The sequence below is a fragment of the Piliocolobus tephrosceles genome, chromosome 6 (assembly GCF_002776525.5).
Source record: "Piliocolobus tephrosceles isolate RC106 chromosome 6, ASM277652v3, whole genome shotgun sequence".
Taxonomy (NCBI): domain Eukaryota; kingdom Metazoa; phylum Chordata; class Mammalia; order Primates; family Cercopithecidae; genus Piliocolobus; species Piliocolobus tephrosceles.
In genome coordinates this window covers 79,011,990-79,037,742 of record NC_045439.1, presented here as the reverse complement: position 1 = coordinate 79,037,742, position 25,753 = coordinate 79,011,990, and the positions used below count along the sequence as shown (strand labels likewise).

Below are 25,753 nucleotides of genomic sequence, written 5' to 3'. Positions count from 1 at the left end.
AAAAAAAAAAAAAAAAAAGAAAGAAACTTGGGGTTAAAAAAAAAAGAGATAGAATCTTTGACAGAGAAAGCAGCAGGAGGTGGCAAACTTGAATGCTCACAAGGGCTAATACATAAGCTAAACAAATGAACTTGAGCAAGATGTGACAATAGGCAGTGGTGGGGACTATGACAAACTAGAAGATGTATTTAAAAGTATTCCTATTCAGCTCTTAAAAAGTAGACATCACAGGCCAAATAAGCCAAGTCTCTACTTTTTATCTTCTGGGTGTAGAGAAACAATGGTAATGGCAATGGTAAAATATATCATTGCTACCTGCCCATTGGGGATGAGGCTGTCTAGCCAAGAATTTTTTTTAAACAAATTTATCTTAATGGCAAAAAGCTGCAAGTAAGACAAATTTGCTTTATAATCTCATTACACTGTTACATGACTGTTAGAATTCATAATTCAAGCATGGATCTGCTGTTTTTCTCCATCACAAACCAAAATACTATGTTCATGGATGATTAAGATTGACTTATTGGCTTAACGTGATACAAATCCTGCCAGTATGACCCCCAAAGGTGTATTTCACACTCATAGTGGGTCTCCGAGGTAGTTACTAATGTATAAAAGTTCCAAGATCTCCCAGGGACAAAGATCTTTATCCTGAGAAGTACTTGTAACTGATATTCTAAATGTTCGCTTACATGTGTGCTACATCACAATAAGAGGTTTTTGCTTTTGTTTTTATTGTCACTTAGTTTTGATCAAAACATTCCTCCTTTTTGCATCCCTGTTGACTGAAAAATGACAGTCTTGTGGACCTGAAAGATCATTCTTCTGAAAGATGGGACCACAATAGGTATCCATATTGTGATCAGCTCTGTTTAGCATGAAACCAATATCTAGGACTGGTGGCAAACAGCAATTATTTCCAGGAGATACTTGTTCATATCCGATCATTATAGCTCCAGATGTTCTGATGCTATTAAGTGAATCCAGTTCATCATCTATGGGTCATGTACTGTGCATCACACTGTACGGCTAGAATTAAGATGATGAAACTAGTTTCTCCTGAAAACTTACGCTCTAGTGAACTGTTTTGAGGCAATGTGGTAAATGCTATAAAAAGAGATGTGGAGACAGTACCAAGGGAAAATGTAGATGAAGGGAGAAAGTAGTAAAGGCCTCCCGGATGTTCATTTTGAAAAATAAAACATCACATCCCAATTAAAACAGAATACAACCAACCTAGGTACTTATCCAGTAATAAGGACCACAATAAGGATAGCAACCCACCATCAGAAGTCACACTGAATACTTTCCCACACTTCAGGATGGATCTGTCCTGACTCGATAACAGATTTTTATTCATCACTCTTGAAATCACAAACATACATCTAAGTAAGAGGATCTACTGCCTCTAATTCTTCAAGGAGGTAAACAGATGACTTTCATGAGAGCAGCTAACAGTGAACTCTACAAACGGAAATAGAATTCTGGAATCAAAAAGACTCCCCTCTCCCATGTGCTGTGGGAAATGACGCCCATGTTTTCCTTCTCCCATTGAAGGTCTGGGACTGTGCCCATGCATAAAACAGGCAGTGGGTAGAAGGCACTACCCTTCTACTACTAACGGGCAAGCCTGCCTTCTGCTCCCCAGTCTCCACTTTCACAAATGCCTGAAAATCTGCCACTGAGGGATGAATTTGATTTTGAAAATCACCACTGGGAAAAGTCTGTGGAGCCAACAGATATTTACACCTTAGTGCAGATTTCAGGATAGCCCTTTTTCCTGAAGGGGGGCAGTTGAAGACACCCCAAAACTTGGAGAAACCTCTGAGTAACATGCCAGCTTTGATTGGTAGCTTAGTAATTGAACCCATTCAGGACATTTCTTAATCTTGGGCAAAGATCAAATCTTCGAAGAAATCACTGGGGAATGGTTCAATATCGTGCCCTTTATTTTAGACTGTGTTATCATCAATATCTGAACTATGAGCATCTTTGCAGCCAATCTTTAACTACTTTGTTAAAATGGTTACAGGTAAAATGTTACAGGTAAAATGTCCTGTAACTTCATCTTATTACTGATTTTTCTAAAACAAAGTAAGCCCAGCATTATCAACTGAGAAATTATTTTCACATACCACTCTTCAAACCACACATTAACAATTTTAATCTCCTACAACTTCATTGATTAAGTAGTAAGGCCACAGAATAATACTGCCTAGTAGAAATAGTTTTTAGTACTCTGGACCATTATAATTATTAGCAAATAAAAATACATCTGTGCAAGTTGTAAAGAGAAGCAGTTTAAAGAGGGACTCCTAAAGGATATCAACATGCAATGTAAAGGTCTATTATGCATCACACATCAATACCATGCAGTAGTCCTATTAATACCTATTAATAGAGATACAACGTAATTTACTTAATAATCAAAGTAATAGACCTGGAGTTTCTTGCTCAAATAGGTATTACTGCATTATTAGCAAATAACTGAATTTAGATAGATTATAAAAATAGACAGAAAATAAACAATTTCTCACAAACCAGTCTCTGCTCTTTGTTTTCCTCTATTATATGTTTTAAATGATATATTCAACATCTGCTACTGAATCTTTACTTTCCATCTTAGAATAAGAAGATGTCTGTACAACTTGGCTAAAAGTGATTATTGCAGTTTAAAAGTTCATGCAAATTTTCAATTACAGTTTTGTGTGACACAAACCTTCTAAACTTTCATTATAAAACGAGGGATGATGAGAAAAAAGTCTATAAATGTAGAGACATGATGATTAATGAGACCAAAGTTCAGGGAAAAAAACCTTAAGAATATTGCATATCCACATATATCTCAACATCGTACTTGCATTTTTAGGTAGGCAAATCAGGTAGAATGTTTCTTTTAATTAAGAGCAGCAGTAAACATTAGACTTGAAGAGAAAAACACATATTCAAATTAAAGGTTTCTTATGTATGTGGGCTTGGGGACATCCTTGGACCTCTTTGTGCCTTGATCTTCTCACATGCAAAATTAACGATGATTCTACACAATGTAGTAGGCTGCAATGAGTACTGAATAAACCATCTACACAAAGCAGCTTCTCAGCAGACAATAAATGTATCTATCGTGAGTGTTGAATGCTGAGCTTGTACACCTCTACAGCCCCCAACAGGTCCAACAGATCTTCAGGTGTGCTTTTCATACTGAACTTCTCCCTTTCCATACACATGGTTGGTTTGAGATCACTTCTCTCATTCACTGGCATGATAAAGAGCTTAATCCCTACCCTTCCAGAAGAAAGTTCTCCCCTTTTTATCCTGATGCCAGCTGGTAATTATGTATATGCTCATAACTGAGTACCACCAAATTAGCAAATAACTGAATTTAGGTAAACTTGCACGGACAAACATTGCTGAATATCATGCGTAGATTCAGGGCCACTGTCTTGTCATCCTAGGACCTTCCCAATGACAATTCAGAAATTTCCTCAAAGCTCAGCAACATTCAGGAAGTAGCCATGCAGACCCAATGTCTGCGCAAATTAATAACAGCTTTAGGTACCAGCATGTCTTTATGCAAATGATTTTAAAAACCATTACCTCTTTCACACTGGGGTCCAGTAAATCCGTAAGTGCATGCACATCGATTCGGGGCCACACATCTTCCTCCATTGAGACAGCCACTTTCACAAACAGCTGTAAAATAAGGAGAGAGCTGAGATGCTTCACCTGAAAATAAATGCTAATGAAGTGACACCTGTGGTCCCCTGGAAGGACAACAATAAAATATCTAAAGTCACGCTGGTGTTTGTTTATTTTGAATGGTCACTGTACAGATACTCAGATGTTCCTCAGTCACCTCTTAGGTAAAGCTGCCTGGAATAGATGAGTTTGTATCTATGTTAATGCTGATGGTCTCATTCCATGGAGCATCTGAGCAATGCTTTCAGTTCAACCTCGAAAACAGTGGTTTCTAAGAGATGTCACTGGACGGGAACTGCGTGTTAGCAAAGACTCTTTCACTTATGATTCATGTTTAATTTCAACAAGGCTCCCACAAGGGGAAATATCAACCCCTCTGATGTCACCCTTACAGAAATGTAGCATGTTCAACTGCACAATTAACTGCAAACAACAAAATACTAATCATGATCTTCAGTAATTTAAGTACCATAATGAAAATCCAATTGCGAGTTATAACAGAACCTGTGGAAACTATTGGTGCAGTAAGTCTAGAGATGCTTCAGGGCAGGATATTTCGCTTGTTAGAAAAGACACTAAAATAAGAATTGAAAGTTCACGTGCTGAACAACTCCTCTTTGTACAATTTCCTGTAACTCGTGCATGCATGGGCTCTTTCTAAGCATCATGGGTGGCAGGCTCTTCTCTGCCAAATATGCCAGTCACAACCACTCTTCAAAGCCCAGCTGAAATCTCACTGCTCCATGAGTCTCCCCCAAAACCTCCATTCAAATTCCTTGCTCCTTAAATATTTTCTATACATTTTTCCATACCTTACCCCTGTAGCAGTCATGAAGTTGAGTCACTCATACTTCCCCTCAAGAGAATCTCCTGTAGGAGTTTAGCTGGCAGACCACTTCCAGCTGCTGTGCCTTCATATCTGCTGCAGCGTTCTTGTCAAGGGCATGCTCACAGCCAATGACTGAACACAGCATTAGGGTGCTAAAGCCTGGCTGTTTCCACCCATCATGGAACTCTTCAAAGGGCACTTTTTGCCCTGGCCTCTCCATCAGCCTGGCAAAGGCGTTTTTGGAGCTGCACTACAGGCTGAAGTTCCTTCTATGTAGTTGTCCTTCCTTCCCTCCCTCCTTGCACAGGATCAGACAGGCATCATGGTCTGAACACCATTCCCTCCTACTTCTGCTTCCTCTTTCCTTTATTCTTCACAGGCCTTTTCCCCAGTAAATCTCTTTTGTGTCTAATTCTGTCTTGATATTTTCTTGCCATAAGAGGACCTGAACTGACACAACCCTTTTTAACCAAAAATTATGGCAGGAGGCCACTGCTCATCATATAATCAGAGAGGTTTATGTAAGTCAATTGTCTTCTTTGCCTCTTGATTTATAGTCAGGGAGAATGAAGAGCTTCTAAACAGAAAAGAAAGTTTGAGCTTGCCTAAGCCAACCCTCCCAGATTACAGATGAGGAAGCTGAAGTTTAGGAAAAATGTTCTAATTCTGCCAGTGTTAATTAAGCACTTGTGTGTTGGGCATTGGGCTAAACTCCCTCAGGGAGCACCAAGGGGAGCAGGAGAGATGCCCAGCAGCCCCTCCTGATTCTCCTGGAATGCCACTGGATCCAGCCCCATCTCGCCATCTCCACAGCCACAGCATTAGGTAGGACTTGTCTTCCTGCTCCTGTTTTGGCCTCCTCCAGCTGTGCGTCCACACTGTGATCTTTCTCACTGTAAACCTTCATTAAGTGAAAGGTAATAAGGTTGGTATTTCATAGCAGTAAACACATGGGCTATGGAGTCACACTGGGTTCCAACCCCAGCTCTGCCGATTACCACCTATATACCCTTAGAGGAACCACTGGGGACCCTGTGTTCCAGTTCCCTCATCTGCTAGAGGGTAACATTTATGGCCTCTAACACAAAGATTGTTGTCATATTAAATGAGTTAACACACATAGAGTTCTAAAATGTGCCTAGCACACAGTAAGCACAGAGTAACTCAAAAGATGTATGTTGTTGATGTTGTTAGTGTTGTTTATTGTTGTGGTCTCACTCCTCTTTCCCGGCCCTACTTTGGAAGAAAACAGTATATATAAAGGCATCAAAACCTGGCCCATGACATCCTATCTGACCTTACTTCCTTTCCCATCACTCTCCTCTGCATTTTAGCTCTAGCAACACCAAAGCACTTGCTATGTCCCACATTCCTTGCTGTGTCTTGTGGCGGTGCTTTGGTCATGCTCTACCATCTGCCCAAAAGGTCCACTCCCCATCACCTGACAGGTAAACACTTACCCATCCCTCAAGACTCAGCCCAAGGATCACCTACACTGGGGAGCCTGTCCTACCTCTTCTCTCTCCAGGTTGGGCTACACAAAACTCAACCAATATTCTTCTCCCACTGCAATGAGTGGATGGTGATATGGTTTGGCTGTGTCACCACCCAAATCTCATCTTGAATTCTCATGTGTTGTAGGAGGTGGGAAGAAACTGAATCACGGGGGCAGGTCTCTTTCCCACGCTGTTCCCATGACAGTAAGTCTCACAAGATCTGATGGTTATTATAAGGGGGAGTTTTCCCACAGAAGCTCTTTTTTGCCTGCTGCCACATCCATGTAAGACGTGACTTGTTGCTCCCTGCCTTCCACCATGATTATGAAGCCTCCCCAGCCATGGGGAACGGTAAGTCCAATAAACCTCTTTCTTTTGTAAATTGCCCAGTCTTGGGTATGTCTTTACCAGCAGCATGAAAACAGACTAACACAGATGGTCACTAGGGCATTCTCTACATTTTTGTTTATTTATAATAACATTATTAATCCTAACAAATACATACACAAAAGCAAAAATTGGAAACACCCTGAATAAGGTTCACCATTAAGGATTCATTAAACAGTCAAACGTCCATGTAACAGAGTACTAGGCAACTAGTAAAATGTATTTTAAAACGTGTAATAACATGAGTATACTTTGAATAAAATATTAAGTGAAAAAGTGGCATAAAATCTACATATACAGTAAGAACTAATGTACCAAATATGCATTGCAAGTCTAGAAGATAGCATTTAGAATGATGAAATCATGAATAATTTTACTTTTTGTATTTTTAAAACTTTTCCAAATTTTCTGTAGGGTATATATGTTCATCTTAAAGTAATAAAAAAAAGCTTTTTAAAAAGAATGTTCCTCTTCTGCAAAGCACAGGGACTAATAGAAAGTAGACACAATAAGTGGTGTGTACAAATGAACTTTCAAACTGGACACCACGTAATAAGTACTTCAGTAGCAGCATTTAGACTGGGAAATGAGAGGGACGCAGATACCACTAATCAAGAGAAAGGACATGTTTAGAGAGAATGACGAGGCTGAGTTTTGAAATATTTTATTTGAGATGCTTCCTGAAAATCCAAGTGCTGAAGTTCAGCAAGTGAGTGGAAGATACGCGTCTGGAATGAACAAGAATTTTGCTCCTTTAGTGGTGACTAGGAATTAAGGAGATCAGGCAAGCAGGGTGGTGAAGGTAAATGAGAGGAAAATGAATCAAACAACCTGTAACCAACCAAGGTTCCATTTGGAAATTTGGTGATAAGTGTTTTGAGTAAGTGATCTGTTCATCTGTAAAGGTCACTGGACACTTGTAAAAATGCTGTGTCCCAGGTAATCAAAGAAAATCTATCAGCACTTATCTCTTTATTTTACTTGTCTACAAACAGGTTAACATCTAGAATACTTATAACTACGGTGTACTTACGTTGTCCACAGTGAGTCCCTATGTATCCTTTCTGGCACAGACAGTGATCGTCACTGCAGCTACCTCCATTCAAACAGCGAATATTGCAGTGTTGTACTTGAAAAAAAAGAAGAAGAATTCACTTTTGCAACTTAAATGCATAGACTGTAACAGCTCGCAGGAGTTGATTTGTAGTTATTTGAAGAGAAAATCACATAGTTTATCAGGATTCATCTATTTTTACCCGATAATGACCTAATTGCGAATGCTAAACATATTATTATTTGTGTGAGTAAAATCACTTACCGGCTAGGCACGGTGGCTCATGCCTGTAATCACAACACTTTGGAAGGCCAAGGCGGGCGGATCACCTGTGGTCAGGAGTTTGAGACCAGCCTGGCCGACATGGTGAAACCCCATCCCTACTACAAATACAAAAATTAGCCGGGGGTAATGGCACATGCCTGTAATCCCAGCCACTCAAAAGGTTGAGGCAAGAGAATTGCTTGAACCTGCAGGGCGGAGATTGCAGTGAGCCGAGATTGCACCCCTGCATTCCAGCCTGAGCAACAGAGTGAGACTCTGTCTTGAAAAAAAAAAAAATCATTTACCATGCAATGCAATTGTTTCTTAGGCATTCACTTTAACAGTGCTAAATGACTTCCTTAATTTAACAGAACTTACAACTCAATGTCATTTCTGTAATTTATACCAACAAGAAAGTATTGCCTTGAATAACCATATGAGACAAGATTATGATGGCAATAATTTTCCCATGAAAAGATTTAGAATCCCAGGTAGGTGGCGCAGGGGAAGAGTTAAGAGTAGCAAATTCCAGCATATAAACAGAACCAAAGACAAAAACCACATGATTATCTCAATAGATGCCGAAAAGGCCTTTGACAAAATTCAACAGCCCTTCATGCTAAAAACGCTCAATAAATTCGGTATTGATGGAACATATCTCAAAATAATAAGAGCTATTTATGACAAACCCACAGCCAATATCATACTGAATGGGCAAAAACTGGAAGCATTCCCTTTGAAAACTGACACAAGACAGGGATGCCCTCTCTCACCACTCCTATTCAACATAGTGTTGGAAGTTCTGGCTAGGGCAATCAGGCAAGAGAAAGAAATCAAGGGTATTCAGTTAGGAAAAGAAGAAGTCAAATTGTCCCTGTTTGCAGATGACATGATTGTATATTTAGAAAACCCCATTGTCTCAGCCCAAAATCTCCTCAAGCTGATAAGGAACTTCAGCAAAGTCTCAGGATACAAAATTAATGTGCAAAAATCACAAGCATTCTTATACACCAGTAACAGACAAACAGACAGCCAAATCATGAATGAACTCTCATTCACAATAGCTTCAAAGAGAATAAAATATCTAGGAATCCAACTTACAAGGGATGTAAAGGACGTCTTCAAGGAGAACTACAAACCACTGCTCAGTGAAATCAAAGAGGACACAAACAAATGGAAGAACATACCATGCTCATGGATAGGAAGAATCAATATTGTGAAAATGGCCATACTGCCCAAGGTAATTTACAGATTCAATGCCATCCCCATTAAGCTACCAACGACTTTCTTCACAAAATTGGAAAAAACTGCTTTAAAGTTCATATGGAACCGAAAAAGAGCCCACATTGCCAAGACAATCCTAAGCCAAAAGAACAAAGCTGGAGGCATCACGCTACCTGACTTCAAACTACACTACAAGGCTACAGTAACCAAAACAGCATGGTACTGGTACCAAAACAGAGATATAGACCAATGGAACAGAACAGAGCCCTCAGAAATAATACCACACATTTATAGCCATCTGATCTTTGACAAACCTGACAAAAACAAGAAATGGGGAAAGGATTCCCTATTTAATAAATGGTGCTGGGAAAATTGGCTAGCCATAAGTAGAAAGCTGAAACTGGATCCTTTCCTTACTCCTTATACGAAAATTAATTCAAGATGGATTAGAGACTTACATGTTAGACCTAAAACCATAAGAACCCTAGAAGAAAACCTAGATAATACCATTCAGGACATAGGCAGGGGCTAGGACTTCGTGTCTAAAACACCAAAAGCAATGGCAACAAAAGCCAAAATTAACAAATGGGATCTAATTAAACTAAAGAGCTTCTGCACAGCAAAAGAAACTACCATCAGAGAGAACAGGCAACCTACAGAATGGGAAAAAAAATTTGCAATCTACTCCTCTGACAAAGGGCTAATATCCAGAACCTACAAAGAACTCAATCAATTTTACAAGAAAAAAACAAACAACCCCATCAAAAAGTGGGCAAAGGATATGAACAGACACTTCTCAAAAGAAGACATTCATACAGCCAACAGACACATGAAAAAATGCTCATCATCACTTGCCATTAGAGAAATGCAAGTCAAAACCACAATGAGATACCATCTCATACCAGTTAGAATGGCAATCATTAAAAAATCAGGAAACAACAGGTGCTGGAGAGGATGTGGAGAAACAGGAACACTTTTACACTGTTGGTGGGACCGTAAACTAGTTCAACCATTGTAGAAAACAGTGTGGCTATTCCTCAAGGATCTAGAACTAGAAATACCATTTGACCCAGCCATCCCATTACTGGGGATATACCCAAAGGATTATGTCATACTGCTATAAAGACACATGCACACGTATGTTTATTGCAGCACTATTCCAAGCAAAGACTTGGAATCAACCCAAATGTCCATCAGCGACAGACTGGATTAAGAAAATATGGCACATATACACCATGGAATACTATGCAGCCATAAAAAAGGATGAGTTCATGTCCTTTGTAGGGACATGGATGCAGCTGGAAACCATCATTCTCAGCAAACTATCGCAAGAACAGAAAACCAAATACCACATGTTCTCACTCATAGGTGGGAATTGAACAATGAGATCGCTTGGACACAGGAAGGGGATCATCACACACTAGGTTCTATTGTGGGGAAGGGGGGAGGGATAGCATTAGGAGATATACCTAATGTAAATGACGAGTTAATGGGTGCAGCACACTAACATGGCACGTGTATACATATGAAACAAACCTGCACGTTGTGGACATGTACCCTAGAACTTAAAGTATAATTTAAAAAAAAAAAAGAAAGACAGAAAAAAAAAGAGTAGCAAATTCCACAGAATTTTGTTAAAAGAAATTTTAGAGGCAGAATAGAGAAACAAGAAAATGCCGACAAAGGCATTTAATAACAAGACTGCCTGATGACAGGGACAGCTGGATTTGCCTGAGAAAGAGCTGCTTGTTTAAACTGTAACCTCAAACTAAGTAAGATACTCATTTTCACCTACAGAAGTGTACATTTCAGGGCCCAGAGCAGAAAGACCATGGACTGACAGCCTTAGACTCTAGACAATGAGACACTCAGAGAGGCTGGAGTAAAAGACAGCCGCGGGCTCATAGTGAGCAATGACAACAGCGCAGGCAAGTGCTCTCATTTCTCCAGTGTTCAGGCTGTCTCTAGGTCAGTAATTTAGGAATGTTAATAGCACTTTCAAAATCCTAGGCTATTTCCTAGTCCAAAGCTTGATTGAATTAACCACTAATCCTTGTTGATACCTGCTTACACACGGAGGCCAGGGTTGGGCTTTGGAGTTTGGCTTATTCTGTCTGGTCTTCCAAGTTGTGGGAGTAAATTCTCAGGGAAAAAGTTTCAATAATTTTAGCTAAGGAGAAGAGAATATCTTCTTTCTACAAAAAAGCAGAAATCTGCAGTTTATGCTCACTCTTCCTGAAGCACAGGGGCCAAATCCTCTCTCCAGAGCAAATAGAAGATTCCTCCCAACAGCCACCCTGTCCATTACCCCTTGTTAGGAATCCTCAGCCATGGTATTGAAAAGTGCTACTTGACTTCAGGAGAAAGGGACAATTTTTATAAGGAGCTACACAAATCTCAGCCTGACAACAGGGAAGGAAAGTGCAGAACCCAGTATCTTCTATACCCTTTTACAGCACAAAGAAGTTAAGTCGAGTTGAAAGGCATTTGCCTTTTCAAGAACATGCCACACATTGAAACAACATCAAAGACCTGTTTCTACTGACTAGAGCCACCTCCATCTCTCAGCATTCACGGCCCCCTCAGCATAGCCCCAGGTGTCTTTCGGGGCTCCTTGGCACATGCCTACTATGTCCTACGGCTCCATCTCCTCATCTACTTATCAGTCATTCATTCACTCACAAACATTTCTGAGTGCCTAGTATGTGTCATGCAAAAAACCCGGCACTTGCTTTGTCCTAGTCCCTCTGTAGAACCCCCTCCCTTACCTGCGTCTGTGTCTCCTTGCCCCTAACCCCTAAACCCCAACACAACATACACACAGTTCTCCCCCAAAACCTGAAATCCTATCTATCTCCAAAATCCATTTCAAATATTGCTTCTTTCCATTGATCTTTTCTGATACCTCCCAAACCAAATGTGAGCCCTTTCTCCTTTCCAATTATATTTCTCTTTTGAAGCATATATTATATAATCCAGCCTATTTTTACTTATTTTGCCACACCTCATTTGTTTAAAAACTTCTTAGGAGTGGGGAGTGTCATGAGCATTAATTATGCAATATTCCCTTAAGTGCCTAGAGTAGCACCTTGATTATAAGTAAGTGCTGTATAAAACTGTGCTAAATTAATTTTTATTTACCTAAATCATGCTGCCTGATGATGACATCAAAAGCTATGCCCAAAGACCAAACTGAGACTTCGAAGTTGTCCATTGCGTCTGAAGCAGTTATACAGCCCTACTAAGTAGGTTGCTATTAAAAATATTTTTATCTTTGTTTCCCCATGTATGAAAGTAGAAATAACTCCTTTGTTGGAGTAATGAAATCAAGCAACCCCGGAAAGTGATTAAAACAGTTATTTTAGGCTCTTATGATTCCATTAAAACGTCTCAGCCAAAATGCTTTTTTAACTAAAAAGCTGTCTATAAGTATACAAAGAAAAAAATGATTTAGTGAAAACTTTGAATAATATTCTAAGTAGGTCAGGAAAAGGTGTATAGTTGCTTTAAAATTTGAAGTTAAACTTAGCTTCATCCTATCTTAGAAAAACAGTAAGGATTGGGAAAAGCACAGGAAATGATGTCATCTGTCAAGCAGCATAGGAACTCAGCCTTCAAACTGATTTCAATTAAAGCAGTTCATGCCAAGAGCTAATTTCCATTCCCACATGAGCGACAAAGCCATTTAACTACTCTGAGATTAAAAAGCTAACAGTAGTTTAAATAGTGACTTTACATTATTTGTTCAAGTTGAAAATCAGAACGAATTCTTCTTTCTGGCAAGAATGATAAGTTTACATTTAAATGCAATAGAATAAAAACCTCCCTGATATATATTTTTTACTCTGTCTTTCAGGCAAATCTTTTCCAGCATAAAATATTCTTTCTTCTTTAAAAAACAAAAGCACTCATTCAGACTTGTGAAACAAGAAGACATCAAGGAACCCTATGCATGAATCCTTGGGGGAAGCCGGGAGGAGGCAGGTTCAGCACAGATAATAGGCTCCGAATCACCTGCTTTGCCACCGTGTTTACCATGGGAAACTTTTTACCCGTTGTGAGTCTTAGATCTTTAGGGGGAAAAAGCATTCTGATAAAGGTGCTCAGGATTTCTGAGGGGAAGTGAAGGAACTAGATAGGCAGTTTCACTGTACACACAGGAAACAGTTTACAGAGAATATATACCCAAATTGGTTTTATTTTGGATTGAGTCCTGCCATTGATGCATATTCTAAATTTACGCTGATTTGAACAAGAATTCCCGATGTATCATAACTGGGAGACCAAGTTCTACATCTCTTTAAAAAGCCAATTGAAAACTAGGGGTTCCTCCTACACCCATAATGATGCTATATTCTTTACTGGATGCAATAAGTACCCCAAGTCAGAAGATATTCCTAAACTCAATCTGTGTTAAGATTTTACTAGAAATTGAAAATACTAGGGGAATCAGAGTGCACTGATCCTGCCATATGCAGTGAACCCTGAGAGTCCTACAGCCCCAGTGAGGACCTGCCCTTGAAGATGAGCAGACAGCCATAAAAGGTTTCATGTAAGGTTCAATATCCCAGAGCTAACAGAAAATGCTGCCATTTCCCCATATCCATAAAAGATCCCAAATTAATTTTGTGTTCATATCAGACGTCAGTCATTTCAATCATTCAACAGTGACTTACTGAACGTCTTTCATTTGCCAGCATTGGCCAGAAAGAACAGAAGAAATTTTCTCTAATTACAGCCCAGTACAGATTAGTTCTTAAATGATTCATCATAAGAGAACAATGTGAGCACGCTATGGGAATGCGAGAGAGGCAGGGCTGGCACTTGGATCTAAATACCTCAGGTAATGATTTTCTTTGGGATGCATTATGTTTGGAACGATTCTAAAGACCTGCCATCATCTTGGCAGGCACAACTGGCAGAAAGAACACTGGGAGCAATTTGCACATAAGCATTTGTATGATGAACATGTGATTTTAATTTAGGTACTAGGAAAAGCACAGACAGACAAATTAAACAGCCAGACTAACTTCTGGACTCTACACCTGAGACAACAGTCCACAGGGACAATCAGAGTCACTGCAGGATAAAAACAATTTTCATTTAGAGAGATAACAGCAATGGCATTTCCCTTAAGTGAAGAGATGTCTGGGGATGCCTAAAGACACACAGCTTGGAAGAGAAGCTTCACTAAAATTCTCAAACAAACAAACAAACAAACAAACAAAAATCTAGCCAAGCTGGAAAAGCTGCAGAGAAGAACAAGTTAAATGACAGCAGTGATAAAGGTGCTTCCATTAAGGGCGGTCTAGAAAGAAAGAGTTCAACCATTTCTAAGGACAAGTCTGAGTAGATTCCATGCATGTTTCTCCTCCCAGTCCATATAAATCCCACCATTCCCGGAAAGCTTTTTCAAGCAGGACTTCTTCCAGACTAGCTGTAGCAGCACCTTCCCTTGCTCTGAATGTCCCCACACTTTCAGGATTTGGTTGTACCGCACTCCCTCAAACTTGCTAACACACTGGTCTAGAATTGTTCTGCTGGCCTTCTTACACCCTTAGAGCTCAGATTTGCATTGGGATTACAAATGCCCCAAACTCTTGCTCCCAGCTGATTAAAGCCCCTTCCTTCGTAAAACCAGTGTCCGAGAGGTTTTGTCTGTGACCGGTTCTGCTAACACTCTCATTGAACTGAAGTCAATTAAATGAGAAAATATGATCAAAGTATAAGGGGTTTGAAAAGTGTAAGGGGCCCCAAATTGATATACAGGTTTGATGCAATTCCTATCAAAATCCTAAAAGGTTTTGTAAATATAGACAAGATTAATCTACAGTTTTTACAGAAAAGAACTAGAATAGCTAAAACAAAAAAGGATATAGTGGGAAAAATCTGTCTACCCATCCTGGGTGACAAAGCAAGACCTTGTCTCAAAGAATAAGTAAATAAAAATAAAACTATGAAACTAGTAGAAAAAAGGTGGAGAAAATCTTCACAATCTAGGAGTAGACAAAGCATTCCTAGACTCGTCAATGAAAGCATGACCCAGTAAAGGGAAAACTGATAAATTAGACTTAGTCAAATTTGAAAACATTTGCTCTATGAAAGATCCCATTAAAAATATTAGAAAGTAAGCTACAGAGTGTGATAAAATGCCTGCAAATCACATTATCTGACAAACAGCTAGTATTTAGAGTATATAAAGAATTCTCAAAACTCAATAATGAAATAATAAACAATTCAATTAGCATCTGGACAAAAGAGGCCAGGCACAGTGGCTCATGCCTGTAATACCAATACTTTGGGAGGCTAAGGCATGCAGATTGCTTGAGCTCAGGAGTTCAAGACCAGCCTGGGCAACATGGAAAAACTCTGTCTCTACCAAAAATACAAAAAACTTAGTGGGGCATGGTGGTGCGCCCCTGTGGTCCCAGCTACTCAGGGGGCTGAGGTGGGAGGATAACTTGAGCCTGGGAGACGGAGGCTGCAGTGAGCCGAGATCGTGCCACTGTACTCCAACCTAGGTGACAGAGTAAGACCCCATCTAAAAATATTTTTTTTGATTAAAAATAAGAAGCTAGACAAAAGACATAAAGAAACTTTTCGCTGAAAAAGATATACAGGTGGCAATAAGCACATAAAAAGATGTTTGACATCATTATCCAGTAGGGAAATGCAAATTGAAACCACAGTAAGAGATGACTACACAGCAATCAGAATAGCTAAAATTAAAAATAAAGATAACACAAAAAGCTGGTAAGGATGCAGAGAAACTGGGTTATTCATACATTGCTGGTGAGAATGCAAAATGGTACATACAGCGATTCCAAAAACAGTTTAATAGTTCTTAAAATGCTAAACATGAAACTATCACACAACCTAGAAATTGCGTTTCTGAGCATTTATTCCAGAGAACACAAGATTTGTGTTCACACCACAACCTTGTACACAAATGTTCATAGCAGCTTAGTTCAAATAATAAAGAAAAAAAATGATGACAATTCAGATGCCCTTCAATAGATGAATGGCCAAACTAACTTGTAGTACATCCGTAGCATGTACTACTACTCAGCAATCAAAAATAACAAACTATTGACACTGCAACAACCTAGATGACTCTCCAGAGAATCCTGATGAGCGAAAAAAGCCACTTCCTAAAGGTTATATACTATGCGATTCCATTTATATAACATTTGTGAAATGATAAAATTATAGAAATGCAGAATAGATTAGTGGTTGTCAGAATTAAAGACAGAATTAGGTTGGGAAGAAAATGACAATAAAAGCATAACATGAGCGCTCTTTGTGGTGATGGAAACGTTCTGTATCTTGACTGTATCAATTCTGTGATATCCTGGTTGTGCTGTTGTACTATAGTCTTGCAAGATGTCAACATGGGGAAAACTAAATAAAGAATACCCGGGATATTTCTGAATTATTTCTTACAAATGCCATAGTTGGAATGTTCCTTTCAAAACTCATGTTGAAAATTAACTATCATTGTGATGGTATTAAGAGGTGGAACCTTTAAGATGTGATAAGGTCATGAGGGCTTTGCCCTCATAAATGGATTTACGCCATTATCTAGGGAGTGGGTTGGTTATGTCGGGAGTTCAGCGCATTTTCTGTCTGTCTCTCGTACTTGCTCCCCATGTGATGCCTTCCACCATGGGATGGCTCTCAATAGACATTGGTGTCATGCTCTGGACTTCCCAGCCTCCAGAACCATGAGCCAAATAAACTTTTGTTGTTTATAAGTTATCCAGTCTGTGGTATACTGTTACAGCAGCAGAAAACAGATTAAGACAACTGTTTGCAAATCTACAATTATCTCAAAATAAGAAGTTTAATTTTTAGCATTCTTTAAAAAAGTGTAGAGAGTAAAACAGAATGAGAAGATTCCAAAATTACAAAGTACAAACTATAGGAATTACAAAATAGAAAATACAAAATTATAAAATATGAACTACAGGAAATAACTTTTATAATGTATCATATATAATTATATATATAATTAGACAATAACATATGTATACATACAATATGTTTGTGTCTCCACAAAATTTATATGTTGAAACTTAGTCCCTAATGGGAGAGTAGGGAGCAGTTGGGCCTTTGGGAAGGTGATTAAGTCATGCAGGCAGAGTCCTCATGAAAGGATTAGTATCCTTATAAAAAAAAAAAAGGCCTGAGAGACATGTTTGCCCCCTCTGCCATGTAAGGACACACAGAAAGCACCATCTGGGAGGAACAGGACTTCACCAGACATGTAATCTGCTGGCCTCTTGATCTTGGACTTCCCAGCCTCTAGAACTGTAAAAAAATACATTTTTGTTGTTTATAAATTACCCAGTCTATAGTATTTTGTTATAGCAGCCCAAACTGACTAATATATATATAAAGTTATAGAGTTTATTAATCCCAGTGTTACAAGCTACTATATATTTGTATGTGTGTATACACATATTAGAAGAATGAGTAAATTCATACATCAGTAAACCATGATAGGTCTTTATGACAATTAGGATTGCTCAAAATCCATCTCCAGCCTCAGAGACTGACACAGTAAAGAACAGTCCTAAAGAGGGCTGGAATTAAAGTCTAGAAAAATTACTGTTTTGACCCTGTCTAGCTAATCATTCTTTTTGCCCTGGTGCTGAATGACGAGTGTCAAGAGTTCCACCAACACTAAGGAAAGCCACAACTTCCTGTTGTCCAAGAGAATCACTGGCTGGTACTTTGAACATTCTGGAAATGCAATCTCTCATTCAGGTCACTAAGAGATCATTTTCTATTCTCAGAGTCACAGGACACTCAAGTCAAAATCCACCTGAAAGAACAACACTTCTTCCATTTTGTTCATATTCAAGTGGGAAAACTAAGGCTCTCTGAGGTCCCATGACTTGCCTAGACCTCCTTGATCCCTATCACATAACAAGTACAAAATTTTTCATAAGAAAAATTGGTGCAGTGATCTAAATTGACCCTTTTTAGTAGAATCACATGTAGTGAATGCAAACATTTCACTGAGTAGAATTGTCCTTCTATTAGGAGGAAAGTTAGCAAAGTGATCAGGATGTTCTTTGGAATGGTGCAGCCGTTCCCTAGAACATCACTCCAAAAGATGAGAAATGAATTATGATCATCCCCAGCTACCTTTAATTTAAAATATTTTGCCATCTTTAATTTTGCAAGTCGTTTAGACAATATTAGTGCAGAGAGAATCAAAGTCAACAATTTTAAAGATTTCAAGTACCCCCAAAGATCCTGTTGAAACCAGAACCTCCTCCTTATACTACCCTCATCCACAAGCTACTTGGGGAGTTTGTCCAATGTCCAGGTACCATAGATATGACTCAGACTTTCTCAGAAAGCACCACCCACAGTCTTGGATTTTAGTCTCTAGACTAAATCTGGCCTCAGGACCTTACTACTATACTCGTCACATCCCACAGTTAACTTGGACTCTACCAGGACCATGGCTTTTCCGTCTGGTCTTATTAACATCCTATCTCCACATCTCATGATTTCTACTCGATAGAGAAGTCATTATCAGTTCACACTATCATTGAAGACCTTCCCAGCTTAATACCCAGTTTTGCCATCTGGCTATATTTCTTCCTCCAGAGGAGTGCAATATTAGCTGTTTCAGGAACCAATCTGAGAGATGGGGTCTATTCCCAACTTTATAACTGCATTTCTTTTCCAACCCTGAGATGCTTATGCCTCAGCAGCAGCCTGGAAGTCACCCTTATAGAGATGGAGATGTCCCGCATGTTCCCAGATGTTCTGCCAGTTGGCTTCTCTGCCTCGTTCTATTCCTCCAGTTCAGGGGCTCTTGCTATGTAGAATGAACCTGCTATTACTTGGAAGATGCACGTTTGACACCAAGCTGAGATCAAGGAAAACTATGCTACATTCAGTGCAATAAGCAAGAGTCCCAGCCCATAGGGGAGTTTCTATCCCAATTGTAACTGGCTGTATTTAGTAAAAGGTGGCTGTTATTGTGTGGGCTCCACCAGGAGCAGATTCTGAGACAATAATTTAAATGGAAGTAGTTTGTTCTGAAAGTAATTCTAGGAAACACTCGTAGGAGAGTGCGAAAGTGAGACAAAAAGAGAAGGAAGCTAATACAGTACATTATCAAATCTATTATCACTGTGAACAGCGAGGGCTCAGTCCACTGGGGAACTTCAGGAGACAGTGCAGAGTGAACCTCACGGTTATCCAAACTGAGAGGCAAGGAAGCTGAGGCACTTATCCAACCACTCTCCATCTGTTGTTGGTTAAAAGTCACTTCTAGGTCCACTAACCCCCAGCACTTCCAGCTTGCCCTGCATGCAGACCTGGCATGCTCTCTGGCCAGAAAAGTATACAAAGCTCTCAGGCAGAGTCCCCCGTGTTCACCCATGAAGCCAAGGGAGGCGAGAGGGCACCAAGAGTGCTACACAGGACAACTTGCCTTAACCTGTTAATTGGCTTGTGAGAGACACACTCAAATGTTCAAACTCTTAACAGGTAATGAGCCTTGACACACTGAAGTCTCTACTTGCAGTAAACAAAAGAGAATGCACTTATTCCACAATGTTTCTCTTTAAAACTCTGTCAAAATAGGACACACAACAAGGGGGATGCATTTTCTCACCAGGAAAAAAAAAAAAAAGAAATGGAAAAGGGACCTACGTCTTTTGCCATGGGGACGGTCAAAGTTTTGAGGGGCTGTTTACACAAACTAGAACTTTAGCTTTTTAAACAACCAATTATGACTCACTTGCCCAAACCCCCAAAAGAAAAACAATAGAACAAGCAAGCAAAGGCTCTGAAGAATGAACTGTGGATATTCTTCTGGCATCACAGAAGGTGGCAAAATTCTGAAAGGAAAAATATGTTTATGCTTCATTATAAATCACCCCCAGAAACTTCCATGATGACTTCTTACATTTTCTTCTTGTAAAGCAGGGGTCTTGAGGCTTAAATAAGTTTTTAATCAGATTCATATTTCAGTACCACAAGGAAGAATGCCTAGATTTCTTGAGCCAAAAACGTTCATTAAACAGCCATTTCATTGAGCACCTTTTATGGTGTTTACATTGGAGATACAAAGATGAATAAGGCAATACCTACATAAAAGGCCATAAGCTTATCCTATTCACAGTAACTATGCCCCATAGGTAATTTTCCTATAAAGAGTAAAGAAGGGAAATGAGAGGCCAGATGAAGGAAAGCCTTTCCAAGTATTTTGGGCAGAACAGAGAAGGCAGATGTTCTAGTGAAAAAATGTATTGCAGGAAGGAGGAAAGCCAAAATCAAATTTAGGAGAAAATGGGGTGTAACCACATAAAATAATATTATATATAATGACATGTTAGACTTACTGGATCTGGAGCCACAGGAAGGAGCTATCTGACCAGATGGGCAAGTGCACATATTTGGCCTCGAACAAAATCCATCCCCACAGGAATGCCGGCAAATGGCTGTGAATAAAACCAGAGGCCTGTTAGCACATGGATTTAGAACACGATTTGTTATAGGGGACCGATCCTCAAATGAGGAAACCTGGGTTCTCAGGTCCCTCATGAACTTTGCTATCATGACTTATATGACCTTAAGCCTCAGCTATACTCATTTTCAAAACAAGTCTATTGAATTAAATAAACTCTGGCTTTAAAATCCACAACTCCTTTATCCAATAACGGTGGTTCTCAACCTCTCTTTGCTTAGTCCACAGCACTGAATCCATCAAAAGCCCAGAACATGCTATGACGAGAAAACCAAACAAACAAATTAAAATTCTGCACCTAAACATATTTATATGATCATAAGAAATATATTAACTCTAAGATTTAATGATATAAAAATTACATTATTACTTTTGGGAGCCAATTTTATTGTAAATGTTTTCTTGTTTTGTTTTGTTTTGTTTTTTTGAGACTGAGTCTCGCTCTGTCGCCCAGGCTGGAGTGCCGTGGTGCGATCTCGGTTCATTGCAAGCTCTGCCTCCTGGGTTCACGCCATTCTCCTGCCTCAGCCTCCCGAGTAGCTGGGACTACAGGCACGTGCCACCACGCCCAGCTGATTTTTTTATATTTTTAGTAGAGATGGGGTTTCACCGTATTAGCTAGGATGATCTAGATCTCCTGACCTCGTGATCTGCCTGCCTCGGCCTCCCAGAATGCTGGGATTACAGGCATGACCCACCGTGCCCAGCCTATTGTAAATGTTTATTGTTTAATTTTTATCCTGTTCTGAATTCCATCAACAGTCTGAGAGAAGAACACTGGAATCTACTGCCAGAGTACTGATTCTGCAGTCAGGAAGCCATTCATCCTTTAGAGAAATATTAACATTTGCACACCACCCAGAGACTAATATCATGCTGGTACCAAATGCTCTGCTAGTGGCCACAACAGTAAGTTTAAATGGCATATGATTTACATTTATCAGCAGACTAGGACTTGGTCATTACTTTTTGTCATGACAGGCATGATCTTTTCCTCAAGCTCCTGCACAGCCTTGCAAGTGCACACATGATATGCAAAGCTAAAAGAGTACACTTGATAGAAAGTGCATTCAAACATCCAAAGAGTTTAGGATGGAAACCGGAAATGGCTAAGAAACAAACTGTCAAAGGATCCAATAAACATTTATTTAAATACCTGGAGACATCATTTCTCAGAGAACTCTACAGAAGGCGAGGAAAGGGTTCTATTATAAAGTTCATTGAGAAAACCCAAATACCATTATATTTCTCTTTTAGTGATCCAATTTTGGTCTTAAACCATAGTGTGCCAAATAAAGGAGATGCTTTCTGGTCAAAATCAATAATTGAGAAAGAGTTAAGCTTTTTCAGGTCGTGAAGCAAATATTGGCCAATATAGTCTATTCTCCACTGACCACTGTCAGTCAAGTGAGAAGGTGAACTAAGTGATTCTTTAATGTCCCTTCAGCTCTAAATTTCTCCATTATACTAATGGAGTTTTCTGAAAACTGGACATTATTTCACAGGTACAACAACTGTAAAAGCTCATGAAGGGCAGACATCATGACTAAATTTGACTTTGGTGTCTCCATTAAATAACACCTTGTCTGGCATGTGATTTGTCACTCAACATTTGTGGGATATTGGGGATATCTGGAGGTTGGCCTTGCCAGCAGAAATCAATAGAGGAACCTCTGTTATCATTTGAAATATTTCTTAGTCTTGCCACTGATCTTTGCCTGGTGCTCTATCTCCTCCCTTTCCCTTCTATCTAGGAGTCAAGTCTGCTCTTGGCCCCTCAATCACCCAAATTCAATGTACAGGGTTTGGTTAGGCCCGTGGGTGGCCAGCAAAGTTAGAAATTACAATAGGAAAACCAGCAATAAGACTCTTTCATTCAAACTCCCATCAAAGTAATTAGTCTATGTAGCCAGGCACAACATATGTAAATGACACAACCTCAAGCAAAGTATCCCTGTGACTAAACTTTGAGAGGGGTTTGACTAAGTTGATGTATTTCCCAAACTGGAAAGGTAGAAAAGTCTTAAAGCTGGAAGGCTCTACTATAAACAGATTAATAGTACAGTTACAAAGGGCCACATTCTAAGGCTCCCCATGCAACCAACACAACAAAAGAAGGACATGCAGAATGACAGGTGTTCTATTTACTTACGGACAATACACTGATTTCCGCCAGGTAAGGTTTTCCATCCAGGGCAACAGTAAGCATTATAACGTGATCCACAGACATTGGGTCTAAAACAAAACCAGAAGAATTCCATATTTAAAAAAAGAAGAAGAAGAGGAATAGATGGCCAAATAAAAGGAAAAAAAAATCCCTGAGTTATAAAAGCAAGATGAATCCTGGCAGACAGATAAAGCAAACTCATGAGACTCAATGCTGGGTTGGTAGCTTAGGACACTAACATAGTGATATTAACAGGGACATCACTTAATATCACCTATGCATTGGCCCATCGGGGAAATAAAAACCAGAGCTACAAAATGTAGCACATTCTGTCACAATTTATGAAGCCATTCAAGTCTTAAATTAGACAGTAAACTTACACAATAAATTTCTTACCGATATGGTTAAGAAAGATTGTAATAAAATCTCACGCATGTAAGACTTTACATTTCTACTCTTTGAAGCCACATATATACACACACACATATATATACACATATACATATACATATATATATACACACACATATATATATTTTCCCCTCCCATGGCCCATCTCACCTCTATAATTTTACACATTCTTCCTTTCACTAAAATTACAGGAATGCAAACTCTGACATGAGTGAGAAAAAATAAAGGCCAAAACATGTAAATATTTATTTAGCAAAAATTTGGAAGCAGGCCAGGTGCGGTGGCTCACGCCTGTAATCCCAGCACTTTGGAAGCCGAGGCGGGCAGGTCACTTGAGGTCAGGAGTTTAAGACCAGCCTGGCCAACATGATGAAACCCCATCTCTACCAAAAACACAAAAATTAGCTTGGTGTGCTGGCATGTGCCTATATTCCCAGCTACCTAGGGGGCTGAGGCACGAGAATCGCTTGAATCCGGGAGGCGGAGTCTGCAGTGAGCTAAGATCGCACCACTACACTCCAGCCTGGGCGACAAAGTAAGACTCTATCTAAAAAAAAAAAAAAAAGTTTGGAAACACACTTGATACCAGCAGTTACAAGAAAATAAAATCAGTGTCACTCTGGGTTTCTTGTTTACAGACAGTTCATCACATGTCCTGGAACAGAAACTCCATTCAGAATCCAGATGATCCACATTTAACAATTTCAGGGAGCAACAGAGTAAGGATCCAGTGACTTCTACAGTGGAAACTGTCTAAGACAGAGACTATAATACACAGAGATCTAGAAGCAACCATTAGTTTTACTTTGCCACCTGTTGAGGGCCTAAGCACTGATGCTACTTGCTGGTGATTGGGGCTAATAAGGAAGGTCAAATGTTTTGCAATCAATTTCACACAAACTAGGAGCAATTCCAAAGCTTACAGGTATAAACACTGTAACCCCAAAAGCATAAACCTTTAAAAACAACTGTATAGCTAAACTGTGTTTTCAGTTAGGGTGTACTCCCACATCCTCTTTGTATATGGAGACCACATGAAACAGTACAGAGCCCTCCCACATTTCCCCTGAACTCACTACTTCAACATCATGCCGGTTTGGGAACCAAAGTAAGGTCTTTGCTATGTCGTTTACCTCTTTTGTTTCTCCAGAAAATCTGGAACACCCTGGAGGGCACCACGCATACTTCACACTGACAAATGCCAAGGTCAGAAAGGGAATTAGGAAGAAAGCTGGAGGAGCCAAGTAAAGGGCCCTAACTCCATACCCAGCAGCCCAGGCCTTCTCTGAGGATACAGAGGAAATGATTGGATAGAGGCGAAATATGTGCATGATGCTAGAGGCTGTTTGAGCTCAGTATATTTCTGGGTACAATGGCATAATGAAATGTCTCCCTTGTGTGTATATATGTCAAATAATGGACATGAAAGCTTCATATATGAAAAAGACAATGAACATACAATGCAGCATTATCATCCTGATGGAATCATCTTCTGACCTAGGTTACTCAACCAATGGAACCCTAAGGAATAAAGGAAGAAAGATGTTACAGAGAATTTTAAGTCAAAGGCTCTCAACCCTTTGTCCCTCCATGACAAACTAATGCCTGAAACTTCAGTGTCCAGAAGTTCCTGGGGAAATTCAAATTCTCAGAAAGGAAAATGAGAGACGAAGTCAGGGTAGACAGCTGGGGTAGAGGGGAACACTCAGCCTTCCAAACTTTTATTATAAAAGTTCTCTCGATTTGAAATGACAATCCAGGTCAAAGTCAACCACCTCAAACCTTCTCCGGCAACAGCCCATTAGAACAGCTCTGTTGAGATAGTCCAATCCCTACCAAATCCTGGAATAGCGTCAGAGCACCCCTGAGCCTTTGCAGGGTGTCCTGTGGTTGACATAATTTTTTTTTTTTTAAACTACAATCATACATTGTCTGACATAGTATGTCACAGACATAGTGTCTGTCAAAAATGCGTATGTCGTAACACATATACAAGATGAAGAAGCTCAGAAACAAAGGTCCAGAATAACTATTTCAGTCCTACAAAGCAAAATATTCTAAGGATTTTCCAAGGTATTTGAAAAAGCACGATAATATAAACATTCTTTCTTTAATGTTTAGAATCAATCTACAGCCAAAACATGGAAGATTTTACAATTTACTATAGTTACAAAAGAAAATGTAAATGTTGTAAACCTTCACAAGGGTAAAAGTAATGGGACAGATGACATACCTCAGGAAACAATTTGGGAGGGAAAGTGTGGCAGTCAATAAAGCAGCTGATCCTAGAAACAGAGTCTTCTATATATTACACTGTGTTTTCAAATAACCAATAAAGAAAAGTTATACTACAGCTATATTTAAAAGTTGTGAAGAAGAAGAGAGAAAAAGGGTACAGATACTTTAGTGAACTAAGTCCCCGTCTTTCAAAGCAAGAAACCAATGGGTACTGTTTAAATCTAGATACAGAGGTACAAACATGGTAGATGGTGTTATGGAGATGGATATGAGAAGAACAAAAACCAGAAATGTTTCAACCTAGTTACCTTAAGAGATGAGAACCTGGGGAAGCAGAGACAGAGTTCTCTTGCTTTCTTATCTAATATTCATCCACAACTGTTCATTTTAAAATATATGCTCTTCTATTTCCATCATCATCTTTCACTTAAAGCAATAACTCTACTTTTGAATATGAACATCTTATCTTTGAAACAGGATACTTCTTGTT

The 25,753-nt window shown here is 39.4% G+C and overlaps 1 protein-coding gene across 1 annotated transcript in view; it reads right to left on the bottom strand.

Moving 5' to 3' along the window:
* The window catches only part of FBN1 (fibrillin 1), a 240,448-nt gene that overhangs the window by 185,184 nt on the left and 29,511 nt on the right, over positions 1-25,753 (bottom strand). The window contains exons 3-6 of the mRNA XM_023227212.3: positions 22,600-22,682; positions 20,323-20,421; positions 7,442-7,537; positions 3,595-3,690 (exon numbers count right to left, since the gene is read on the bottom strand). Coding sequence (XP_023082980.2) covers positions 3,595-3,690; positions 7,442-7,537; positions 20,323-20,421; positions 22,600-22,682 — 374 coding nt within the window. The remainder of the gene's footprint in view (positions 1-3,594; positions 3,691-7,441; positions 7,538-20,322; positions 20,422-22,599; positions 22,683-25,753) is intronic.